Source organism: Neolamprologus brichardi, chromosome 10, assembly GCF_056152115.1.
Source record: "Neolamprologus brichardi isolate AB-2024 chromosome 10, ASM5615211v1, whole genome shotgun sequence".
Lineage (NCBI taxonomy): Eukaryota > Metazoa > Chordata > Actinopteri > Cichliformes > Cichlidae > Neolamprologus > Neolamprologus brichardi.
In genome coordinates, this window is record NC_142113.1 from 33,137,559 (window position 1) to 33,148,247 (window position 10,689).

At 40.6% G+C, this 10,689-nt stretch overlaps 1 protein-coding gene across 1 annotated transcript; it reads left to right on the top strand.

Annotated features, from left to right (window-relative positions):
- The first annotated feature begins 6,618 nt into the window (after positions 1–6,618).
- Positions 6,619–9,909, top strand: taf9 (TAF9 RNA polymerase II, TATA box binding protein (TBP)-associated factor). The gene is made up of 7 exons (XM_087847560.1): positions 6,619–6,718; positions 7,387–7,468; positions 7,619–7,755; positions 7,935–8,069; positions 8,147–8,228; positions 8,321–8,434; positions 8,670–9,909. The coding sequence occupies exons 1-7, from the start codon at positions 6,683–6,685 to the stop codon at positions 8,825–8,827; spliced, it is 744 nt and encodes a 247-aa protein (XP_087703686.1). The 5' UTR covers positions 6,619–6,682; the 3' UTR covers positions 8,828–9,909.
- Positions 9,910–10,689: the final 780 nt, after the last annotated feature.

The window sequence follows — 10,689 nt, forward strand, 5'->3', positions numbered from 1 at the left end:
GATGATGAGGTCAAACAGGTGCCATTCATACAGGTAACGAGTGGGGGACAGAAAAGCTTCTTACAGAAGACGTTACAGGTCTGTGAGAGCCAGGGATTTTCCTTGTTTGAGGTGACCAAATACTTATTTTCCACCCTGATTTACGAATAAATTCTTTACAAATCCTACCATGTGAATTCATGGATTTTTTTTTCACATTCTGTCTCTCACAGTTGAAGTGTACCTCTGGTGCAAATTACTGACCTCTGTCATCATTTTAAGTGGGGGAACTTGCACAATCGGTGGCTGACTAAATACTTTTTTGCCCCACTGTAGTTAGGGCTGGACCAGGTGACCCTGAATCCTCCCTTAGTTATGCTGCAATAGATGTAGGCTGCCGGGGGATTCCCATGATGCATTGAGTTTTTCCTTTCCAGTCACCTTTCTCACTCACTATGTGTTAACAGACCTCTCTGTATTGAATCATATCTGTTATTAATCTCTGTCTCTCTTCCACAGCATGTCTTTTATCCTGTCTTCCTTCTCTCACCCCAACCAATCACAGCAGATGGCCGCCCCTCCCTGAGCCTGGTTCTGCCGGAGGTTTCTTCCTGTTAAAAGGGAGTTTTTCCTTCCCACTGTCGCCAAAGTGCTGCTCATAGGGGGTCATATGATTGTTGGGCTTTTCTCTGTATCTATGAAGCGCCTTGAGGCGACATTTGTTGTGATTTGGCGCTATATAAATAAAATTGAATTGAATTGAATTGAATTTAGTAACATTTGAAACTAGTGCGTGATGCAATAACCTCATCGGGGAGGTGTTTTCTGGGATGATCGTTCATCTGATGAGTGGGGTCGTTTTCTCATAGACTTCTATACAATCAGAGTTGGTCTGCCCCCTGCTGGTCATTAGATAGAATGCATGTTTTAGGCATTTCCACACTGGCTTCACTTTCTGGGCCCAGGTGATGTAATATCCTGCCCTCAGTTTTCTTTGTTCCACATTTGACCTTCACTGTCAGCATTATTTTTGACCCCGGTAGCAGGGTCATGATATCTGCAGTTACACATGTTCGTGAGCTTTAGGACACAGCTGGCTCACACTGCATTTACTGGTGCATTCATTTATCCATAGCTGCCAACAACAGCTCTCTAACCAGTAACTAAAAGACAATGTAGGTGCAGGAGTCCAGCATTTAGTCCTGACCTCGATCAATGACGAGCCGCCGAAGTGGTGTGGAAATGTGGCGGCTGAAGTTCAAGAACAAACACGCTCGTTTGCTCCATCAAAGCGGCCCATCCCAAAGCGCAACGTCGCCAATTAGTTGATTTATGTGTGTTTTCATATTTGATTAGCTCACTGAGGCCCTCCCTGCATGAGGCTCGATCTGACTCACCCCAGAGGGACACACACCTGTCGACCTCACTCTGACAGGTGTTTGTAATTAATAACGTGTAACTGGGGTCTCTGCTGTCCTCTTAATCAGGTCACATGAGAGCGGGCTGATGAAAGAGGGCTTTAATTTACCCGACAGGAACAAGAGTCACTGTTTGCTTTGTAACCGTCTCTACGTTTTCTTTAACAGCACTATTAACCCGTGTCCTACTGCACACCCAGCCTCTGCTCACCTGGGGGGAGGTTAAAGGTCATGACCCCGGGATGACCGAGAAGGACTCACACCTCTGAGCTGCTGCCTGCTGAAAATGCAAATTCTGCTAAAGCATGCTAACGGCCCGCTCTTCCTGCCCCTCACCCCCTCCACCATTATTTACCCAGACTGCACCTGTGACCGAGCGCGACTTTTAACACCAGGACGAGTCGATGAGCAGTGTTGAGAAGGTTACTTTTAAAATGTATTCCACTACAGATTACAGATTACATGCCCCAAAATGTAACGTATTCTGTTACGTTACTCAATGAGAGTAACGTAACAGAATACTTTGTGTAGCTGCCCACTTGGAATTACCACTCGTGACGCAGACAGCTTCGACTGATGCAACTTTATTCTCTCCTCTTTAAACCACCGACGATATGGCACCGTGAAAACTATAAAGATGCACAAACAAATACCATTAAACATTCAAGTAGAAAGTGCAGAAATGTTCACATTTTACCATAGAAAATTATTTTGATTAACGCAAATAGTGACATTGACATAAATCAATAGTTTTTAAACTATTTATGTTACAGCATTTAATAAAATGAATTAACAACCTTTCTGTTTCTTAAATACATAAACAATCATTTGCATCATTAAACCTCTTTCTACTTCCAAGGGTGCTAATCATGCTGAACCAGCTAGCCAACCTCCTTCATGCACATCTCTTAGCCAGTCTTTCCACACCACAAACAGATGACATGCATATACAATAAAAAACGAATTCAACCACACTGAGTAAACTTTCAAAGTTATAGCATGTGACAGATAAATAAAATACATAGTTTGCACGAGTATTTTCAAAAAATAAACGTTTTTACTCACTCTGAAGCAACGTGTTTGTGTCGTTTCACTGAGAACAGAACAGGAAGTCTGACACAATAAAAGAGGAAGTGCTAAGGTACTCTTCAAAATAAAAGCGCAAAGTAAAGTGGCTTTGCCGGTGTTGTGCCAAAAAGTGATTGTCTGCCAAAAACGGATTTCCGGTATTTGCCAAAAAGCGATTGCTCATATTTAAAGTGCTATAAGTAACTTGTTGGGCTATAATATGTTAAACATATGTCAAATGCATCCCTTATGGATGACATAAAGTCATCTTGAGCCACAAACAACATTAGTGTAACAAGGTAGAAGCCGCAATCAGTTTTTGGCAGTGACTTTTATATAACCTTTATTTATGCAGTAAAAAAATCTAATTAACATTAAAAATGTCTTTTGTAAGAGTAAGTTGCCCAACAGGACAGCAGAAATGGCAGCAAATATTACAATAGTTCTGTAAAAATATTTTAAGTGGGGATAAAGGACCGGATTGGTTATAATGTAAGTAGGCTACAAGTTGTAAAGATACTTAAAAAAACAGATAATTTTTTAATTCTTTATGTAACCCCTTTGTATCCCCTGTTCACCGAAGTGTATTTACGAACATACGTAAAGATATTACACATAAAAAATACACAGAAACACTGGAAATCAGTTTTTGGCACAACACCGGCATTTACACTTTGGATTACTTAATATATTATCATGCTTTTTACAACTACATGAATGTACTATTGCTGTGTGATTTATTACTGTTACTGAAGGTTACTTTCCATACCAACACCAGCTAGATGTTTAAATCTTAATATAAATGAGTAACAGTAGGTGGACATTAGGTAAGGCTGCACTTTTTGCAGAAAACTATTCGCGCGGATATAAAACAGGTCCGCGGCTCCGAACCGTAGTAAAGGGACCTCTGGCTAATACGGTGGGTTCATGTCGGCTCGTAGCTGAAAACTAGCTTTACTTTGTTGTCTGGGTCAACTTTGCTAGCAGAGACAGAGAGAGGCGTTGAAAGGCTGCTCCAACAGAACTTATTGTTTCAGAGGAAAACAAGAACACGGTGTACAGTCGAGTCTTAATAGCTTACTTACAACTGGGCTCGTCAGGCGCTCTTCTTGGCTGCAGTGGTTATTATTATATTTACATGCTTCATGCTATGTCTGTAACACTCTGCCTATTGCCTTCATATTAAATCATTTTTTGCACAATAACTTTTAAAAATGTTTCTTCACGTCATTGTGCGGCCGCAAGCAGAGGTGACATGAGCCGCGAGATTGAGACACAGATATTAGAGCCTCTTAATGCGTGTTTTGTTTGGGTTTCCACTGGCGTGGAATTACCAAAAATAGAGACGGCATAGCCGAACATATGAAACAGGAAAGACCTTTATTTCAACAAAGTAACTGTATTCTGATTACCACCTTTTTAAACAGTAACTGAATACAGTTACTCATATTTTGTATTTTAAACACTGGCACATGTATTCCGTTACTCCCCAACACTGTAGAAGAGAGCTGGAGGAAGAAGAGAAGCAGGCGACAAACAAACTGCAAAACATGCAAAGAAACGCCTGCAGCAAGGTGTTCCTAATGTTTTGACCATACTATCATGGTTATATTAATTGAAGTGACAAAAAATGTTCAACACTATAATAACATAACTTATATTTTTATATATTATAATGAGAGCAGGTTTGAGGGATTTATACACTCAGTGTGGTAACTGTTACATTACAAACAAAGGTCAAAGGTCACTGTAAAACATGCTCATTACTGATTGTTTTTCTGTGAGCTGTTTTAGTTCTTTGTGGTTCAACACTGTAACAGCACTCGGGCAGACGGTGGTGTTTCAGCGATGCTCAGCTGTTCGGCATTTCACACTTAACACGGAGGAAACCGTGTGAAAGCACTTTGAGTACTCAGAGTAAACGCTCATCATGTAAGTACACCTCCATTCACCTGTGGAAAGCTGTCATGCTAAAGACAGCCAGAGACTCGTTCATTCGTCAGTGAGATGAAACTAAAATAATGTCTGCAGCAGGATTTCCGCCTCGCTGTTGAAGTTTTTCTGCCCTCATTTACAAGCCTTAGAGACTGTAAAGGTTAATCATTTAAACACACACACACACACACACACACACACACACACTGTCATGCACACAGAGCAGCGTACAGTCGGCGAGGTGTGGCGGTTCTCATGGCTTTATGGCGAGAATGTGTGTCATAAACGCTGCGGGTAAATACAGGAATGCTGTCTGCGGCGAGCTGATGAATGGTTATTTGAGAAAAGCGTGTTTGATGATGAGCTCAGCTGTGGGAAGAACACAGCATCACTCTGTTTATTAAAATCTGACTCCATATCAAAGCTTTATTCCTCTAATGGCTCCTGGGTGAAGTCCATGACCCAGACCTCTGTGGATGGTGTCGGCGGTGTTTTGGCTCCGCGCTGGGACTCTTATCTGCAGAGCTGACGTAGGAGGAGTCGGATGTTCATCCATCCTTGCTGATATCAAGTGATTATCCTCAAGTCTATATTTCAGAGTCCTCTTCGATGTGAGAGGCCACAGGTCTACAGTCCTTTAAACCTGTATAATTTGAAATGTCCAGCAGGCGGCGACTCTTCTGGTCATAAATGCTTCAGTAAACACTCTCATGATGCGTTCATGGTTCCGTCAGCAGTTGGAGATATCACTGAATACAACTTCAAGTTATTTATGTAAACTTTGGTCTCATTGGAGTAAAAAATGGCCGTAAGATGATTGGGGACCCCAAAAGTGGAGGTCTGGTTGCCTTTGATCGCTGCTCCATCAATGGTGTCGGAAATATCCTGGGAAATAATAAAAATTCCTGATCATCATAGATATATATGGGTTATCAGGCAGCAGATAAAGCTGTGATTTAATGTTTATCTGTGACTTCATTTGGTGCGTGTTGAGTCGAGTGTTAAAGCTCAATAAATGTTATTTTATTGTACACGTATGTAAACAGAGTCTTACTTCTTGCTCAGCAAACACAGTGTGATGGTGAAATGTGACGAATTCCAAAGTCTCATCAGAGCGTTGGTCATGCTCGCTTCATCTTCTTACCGCGAGGCCTTCAGGCTGTAACGTCCGCTTCCCTCTCGTGTCGGCGTTATTCCCATCCTTGTGTTTGGATCAAGTCTTTGGGAACACCTGGAAACCTGCAGAGACTCCTCTTTAGTCTCAGAGGTGAGAGACAGTGAACGTTTTTTATCACCAATCAGAAAACACTTCTTCTTATCTCATCATCAAGTTTTCTTCTCATTTCCTAGTCACTGTGCCACAGTTATTTTTATTATTATTATTATTATTATTAGTGTTATTTGTCACTAAAATTAACCTGCAAATGAAAAAGAAGCAGACGTTTGTGTTTGTGAGATTCAATAAAGAATAGTTTATAGTTTTCAGTTCAGTTTAATTTCATTCAGCAGATATTTCCTAAAAGAGTGTCATAGAAATATTCAACCATTTAAAACGTTTTAAGTCTTAATTTACTGATTATTTTTTTTGTTTGTCAAGCAGCCAAAAATAAAAGAAAAATGCAGACTGATTGTTTCAGAGATTCTTCTTTTTTTATTTCAGTGAATTACATTTTTAGATGTTTTCCACATGTTTGGTTTAGTTTGATAACTTTGGTTTGTAGCTTATTTTTCACGCAGGCTTTAGAGTTCAATATGTCTTCCTGTGGCGCCCCCTGCAGGTACTGTGTAGTTATAACCTCAAAGATACTCAAAAGTTTAAACCATGAATATTTAGAGGTAGAACTTTGTCATATTTAAAAGACATAAAGTAGAAAAAAACCCATCAGTTTAAATCAATGATAAACTTATCTCACGATGTAAGCAAAATGATTAAAACGGGAATAAGAGACAAATCAAAAACCTTGATTTGCTCAATTTTAATGACTTACTTTTATTGTACTTTGAAGTTTATTAAAACGTGTTATTATGTGTTTCGCATTACTTATCTTGTTTTGTTAACTAAATTTGTCTACATAATACGAGACATCAGGTGTTAATTGTAAAAGAAATAAATAAAATCTTGATTTTTCTGATTTATAAATTTGAGGTTTATTTTGAAAGCTTTTAACTCGGAGCCGTTGCAGTTCCTCTGTTTTCTTTCATTTCCGGATTCGGTCAATGGCTCAGCTGTGAACGGAAACAGTAGAAGAAGAGGAAGCAAAGGCGCAGCGAGGGAAGTTAAAATGTCTGCTCCAAAAACAATCCCGAAAGATGCTCAGGTCAGAAACGAGCTTTTTCCATTTATATATATATATATACACTATATATATATATACACTGTATATATACTGTATATATACAGTTTGAGTCAAGCTTTTTTCTTTGCTCGATAATCTTTACTGCATCTGCGTTGCTCGTTAGCTAGACTAGCCTGTCTTAGCTAGCGACACTGCAACTCAAAGCAATAGCGGCTAACATGCTAGCCTAGCTGCGAGCCTGTCGGTGTTTTGGTGCAAATTTGGTTCACACTGGGGAGTTTCTTCTCCCGTTTATTGTCTGATGGTGAATTTTGTTGCTGGATTTGTGTTGATTAATTGGTGACCCTTTGCAGTTGTGCAACATGATAACCTGCTTAGCTTAGCAACGTTGCCGTTCAAAACAATAGCAGCCGCACTTTAGCCTAGCCTTTAGTCGCGAGCTGTTGGTGCTTTGGTGAAGCCGTTTGTCACCCTATGGTATGTTTGTAAATACCCTGGTTTGGTGCACCCTGCGAGACAAGGCCGGGCACTGTACCTCGCTCCAGCACCACGTTTCCGGGATAATTTATTTATCCTGCTTCTTTTATCTTGACAGTTTTCCAGAGAGTAAAAATCTGCGGGAAAAGTGAAATTGAGAGCATGTTTGAGCTTGTTGCACTGAGATTTTACGTTATTCGTTTCCTCTGTAGGTGATGATCCAGATCCTGAAGGACATGGGAATCACAGAGTATGAGCCCAGAGTCATCAACCAGATGCTGGAGTTCACCTACAGTAAGTTATTTCTGTTTCAGAGCCGATGGGAACAATGCTCTGATATCCCGACTGAATATTTCTGACACTCTCGGACAAAGAAGGATTATTCTGAACTGTGAATCATGCAGGAGCTGTTCTGAACAACTCAGTTGTTGTTTCTGTCCACAGGATACGTGACCACCATCATCGAAGATGCCAAAACCTACGCCTCACACGCCAACAAGTCCAACGTGGACGCCGACGACATCAGACTGGCCATCCAGTGCCGCATGGATCAGTCGTTCACCTCACCGCCGCCACGAGATGTAAGTCTTCACAGATGGGCGTAACATTCGGTTCTTCATTCGTTCGTCGGGGGTCCAGAATGTCAGTTAGGAAAATGGAGACTGCAGATTCTGATCATTAAGACGTCACTCTACAGGAACCAGCTGACTGTAGCGACAGGGCTGATCTGATAGCTGCTTCACCCTCTCTGTGTTTCCAGTTCCTGTTGGAGGTTGCCAGGCAGAAGAACCAGACCCCCCTCCCTCTCATCAAGCCCTACACCGGCCCCCGGCTGCCCCCAGACCGCTACTGTCTGACCGCCCCCAACTACAGACTCAAGTCCATACAGAAGAAGGTGAGACACAACCTCTCGTGGTCATCCTCAGCTTTCACGTTGTCTTTGTTTGTGGTTAACAACAGTTTATTTTCCAGGTGTCGTCGTCTGCCGGCAGGATATCGGTGCCTCGCCTCAGTGTCGGCGCCGTCACCAGCAGGCCGACCACGCCCACGCTCGGTGAGTTTCAGCTTTATCATTATGTGATTTATAAATCCAAGTATTAAAGTACGATCCTGGATGCTGAAAGCGTAGCGCCATTTCCTCCTCAGGGACGCCGTCTGTGCAGTCGGTCACCACTAAAGTCGGGACTCCAGTGTCTTTGACGGGTCAGAGGTTCACTGTGCAGATCCCGCCGCCCTCTCAGACGACCACCACCAAACCCAGTAAGAACAGACCCGTTTTATTTTTTGCTTCATGCTTTGATGGAACAAGAGTCAGACGTAAGAATATCTGTGAAAAACACTTTAATGTGGAAGAAACCGTTAAAAAGTTCTCCACCAACTCCTGAACACAAGGACAAAAATCTGTCCAGATAAACATTTTAATGGCCAAACAGAATCACGTTTAAATGAACAGTTTACTCATATAAAAACCTCGATGCTTGCTCTGTCCCCATAGCAACGCCATCCACACCCGCTGTCTCCAACGTCCTCATCAACCCATCTCTGATTGGCTCCAAGAACATCCTCATTACGACCAACATGGTGTCACAGAACTCCGGCGGAGAGTCGCTGAAGAGGAAGCATGAAGACGACGACGACTACGACGCTTTATGACGCTGAATGCGATGTCGCCACTTTTGTACTGACCTTTAAAATAATCTCAGCAGAGACTGTAGGAGGAACACGACGCCTGCTCACAGTGGGACTGAAGCTGGACGGTGGGTTCAAAGCTGCAGGGGAAGGAAAAGTGAAGTGATTCTCAATAAAATGAATAAAAGATGTGATCACGTCTGTTTGTTGGAACCCAAAATTTACATTTAGAACAAGAAGAGTTTTAACTTATAAATCTGAAGGTTTCACTTTTGAGTCCTGTAGTGAAAAATGTTCACTTCTGAGAAAAAAAATCCCTAAAACATTTAAGTCAAATGATTGTTGATGAAAACCAATAATTCCACTAATATCCAGCAGTGAGTCACTCCTCATACATTCACATGTTAAAACTTTACAGCAGAAATAATTATGTTTACAGACGTATACACAAACTGTTTGATAATTTAATCCTGAACAATTGTACATCAAAGTGGTGATACTCTTTTTTTTTTTTTAATATAATACATTTCTGTATAAGTATTTTTTGGTAACGGCATCTGGATGTTTGACAGTATCAGATTAAGAATGATGGAGGGATCCTTCACTGTGACACAGACAGTTTTGTGGTTTAATGAGAAACTGCATGTTAAAATAAACCGCATACAATTATATAGTTCTGAAAATGGTTACTTTAGTCAGAAAACATGAGTACACATGTTTAAAAAGCCTTTAAAGGCTCGACCTGAACTATTTTACTACCCCTTGATTTATAAAAATGTAATAGAGAGACCAGATTGGGGGGTTTGTGTTTTCTTACTGGTGTGGAGTTCCACAGGGCTCTCTCATGGGCCCTCTACTTTTTGTTCAAACATTGTAGTTGTGACTTTCATTGTGTTGCTTTAGTTTTTATTGGGTCCTCAATGATATGTTTTAAGATGTTGTATACGGGGAAATGCAGTAATTCAGTTTGTACTATTCTGCTTTAATGTATTCTGATGAAAAGTATGTTTTATCAGGAAAAAAATGATCTTCACCCAGTTCAAGTCACCTTTAGCATAATTTAGCCTTGGAAGAGACACTGAACATTAAAATAATTGAGACTTCTCTCCTGTGAGACATTATGGTTATTAAACATTCGAACATAAATAAGTGACGTCATGTTCAGTACTTACTTTTGACAGTTCACTCTTCGGCCGCTCCCTTCTGCCGTATTTTGCGGCAAAATTATCCACACCCACCACCGCGCTCACGAAGCGTGCACCGGACCACGCTTGATATTTGGGGAAATCGACGGCGCATTTGGAGTATGCATTTGAAGTACACTTCGAATTGGGACAGCCGTCGTCGTGTGGCGGTGACGTAATCACACTTAAATGCGTACTTCAAGCGTGCAGACCCTGAATTTGTATATACATATATACATAACCTAAAAAAAGGGTCAAAGATAAATGGCTGCAAATAACTTTGTTGTTTGCAAACGTGTGTGTGTGATTTTAAAACTGACAATTTATATTTGCATTTAAAGTTATGAAATATGATCATTAAACATGTTTATGGTTGTTACAGTAAAAAATATAACTTTCTACCCAGATTTATGTTTTTTGTCTGATTTTAGATCAACTATGTTAATACAGTTTGTCAAAATGAAATCATAACTGTAAATTCAGACACGTGAGGCTGTGCTGAAAAGAATGATACCAAACAAGACAAATAAATAATTTTTAAAGGTGAAATGTGGAGGAAACATCAAAAGTAGTTAAATATGGCCGATTATAACCGGGACCCCAGAGGGTTCAAAATGTTTTAAAGTAACGCAATAGTTCCTTTTCAAGTAATTAATTACTTTTAGAATCTTGTAACTCAGTTAGTAACTTACTAGTTCTTCA

What these genes read in the sequence shown, in the direction of transcription:
- taf9 (XM_087847560.1), top strand. Translation starts at nt 6,683, where the DNA reads ATGTCTGCTCCAAAAACAATCCCGAAAGATGCTCAG. An exon ending in CAATCCCGAAAGATGCTCAG is followed by an intron (nt 6,719 to 7,386) that starts GTCAGAAACGAG and finishes TTTCCTCTGTAG; the next exon opens with GTGATGATCCAGATCCTGAA. An exon ending in GATGCTGGAGTTCACCTACA is followed by an intron (nt 7,469 to 7,618) that starts GTAAGTTATTTC and finishes TTCTGTCCACAG; the next exon opens with GATACGTGACCACCATCATC.